General features: G+C 35.5%; 1 protein-coding gene across 1 annotated transcript; it reads left to right on the forward strand.

Annotated features, from left to right (window-relative positions):
• Nucleotides 1-33: 33 nt before the first annotated feature.
• On the forward strand, nt 34-837 carry LOC106512347 (UDP-glucuronosyltransferase 2B10; the record flags this gene model as incomplete). Its single annotated transcript, XM_014000984.1, is given in 1 exon segment — nt 34-837. A coding segment is annotated over 1 exon segment (143 nt), but the record flags the coding sequence as incomplete, so codon positions are not given.
• Nucleotides 838-1,153: the final 316 nt, after the last annotated feature.

The raw sequence follows: 1,153 nt of genomic DNA on the forward strand, positions 1-1,153 counted from the left end.
ACAGTCTATCAGTGCAGTAGTAGTAGAAAAAAATGCACAACTCAATATTTACAGTAGTTCCATTACTACTTTTGACTAAAACTTAAGTAGTTGGTTTTAGGACCTAAACTTGGCACAAATAGTAAGGGAATTTGTATTTGGTAGATTATTCCTTTTTTATAACAATGCTTCTGGGCAATAAATCGTATACCATTGGAAAGCCTGTTCATTTACCTTTTAAATGGTGCCATATTTGTAAGGACCACTTAGCATATTTTTCTTTAAGGCCAAGTTATGAACAGAGAAATAACAGCGCCTGCTGGAGTCACAGCCTTTGTGCGATGAACAGTAGAGCTGAGATGTGGGTTGTACACATGAAAAACTTGCCAAATACAGCTTATTCTGTTGTTGCTACTGACACTTGTTTTGAGTTTTTAACACCCATAGGTGCTGCCAAATCATGTGCCTGGTATAAGATTTATTTCCAAGAAGCATTGTTACAAAGAAAAAATCTAAAGTATACAAATTTTTTACATTTTGTGCCAAGTATGTTTCTTTTCTCATTTTGTTTTTACTTGTTTAGCTTTATCAAACTGTAAAGTGAGTCACAAATGTTTTATAACTTCTGCTCACATCAGGTCACCCTAAAGCCAAAGCTTTCATCACTCATGGTGGTGCAAATGGGGTTTATGAGGCCATCTATCACGGTGTTCCCATGGTGGGAATCCCCATGTTTGCTGAACAACCAGACAACATGGTGCACATGAAGGCCAAAGGAGTTGCAGCTAACGTTGACTTTAACTCCATGACAATTGAGGATCTCAGAAATGCAATCAACACGGTCATCAATGACGAATCGTAAGTTCCTCTACATGTATGCACCAAAACTGTTAAAGTTTATGAAACACTTTTTCTTTTTTTAAACATATATATAAAAACATATTTAAATTTACAATATTGTTACAGTTTAAACGCTCAAAGGAAAATCAATGTTTTTTATGTGTGTGAATGTTAATATTTTAAAGCACAGTGCTTATACCCTCCTGCTTTCCTGGGGTCAAAATGACTCCTTTTAAATTGAGGCCGTTGGTCATTTTGATATAGCCAGATGATAAATCTTCCCACCGATAGTTTTCCATTACTGATAACATTTCAATATGCAACTGTGACTGAA

Source organism: Austrofundulus limnaeus, unplaced genomic scaffold (assembly GCF_001266775.1).
Source record: "Austrofundulus limnaeus strain Quisiro unplaced genomic scaffold, Austrofundulus_limnaeus-1.0 Scaffold5907, whole genome shotgun sequence".
NCBI lineage: Eukaryota > Metazoa > Chordata > Actinopteri > Cyprinodontiformes > Rivulidae > Austrofundulus > Austrofundulus limnaeus.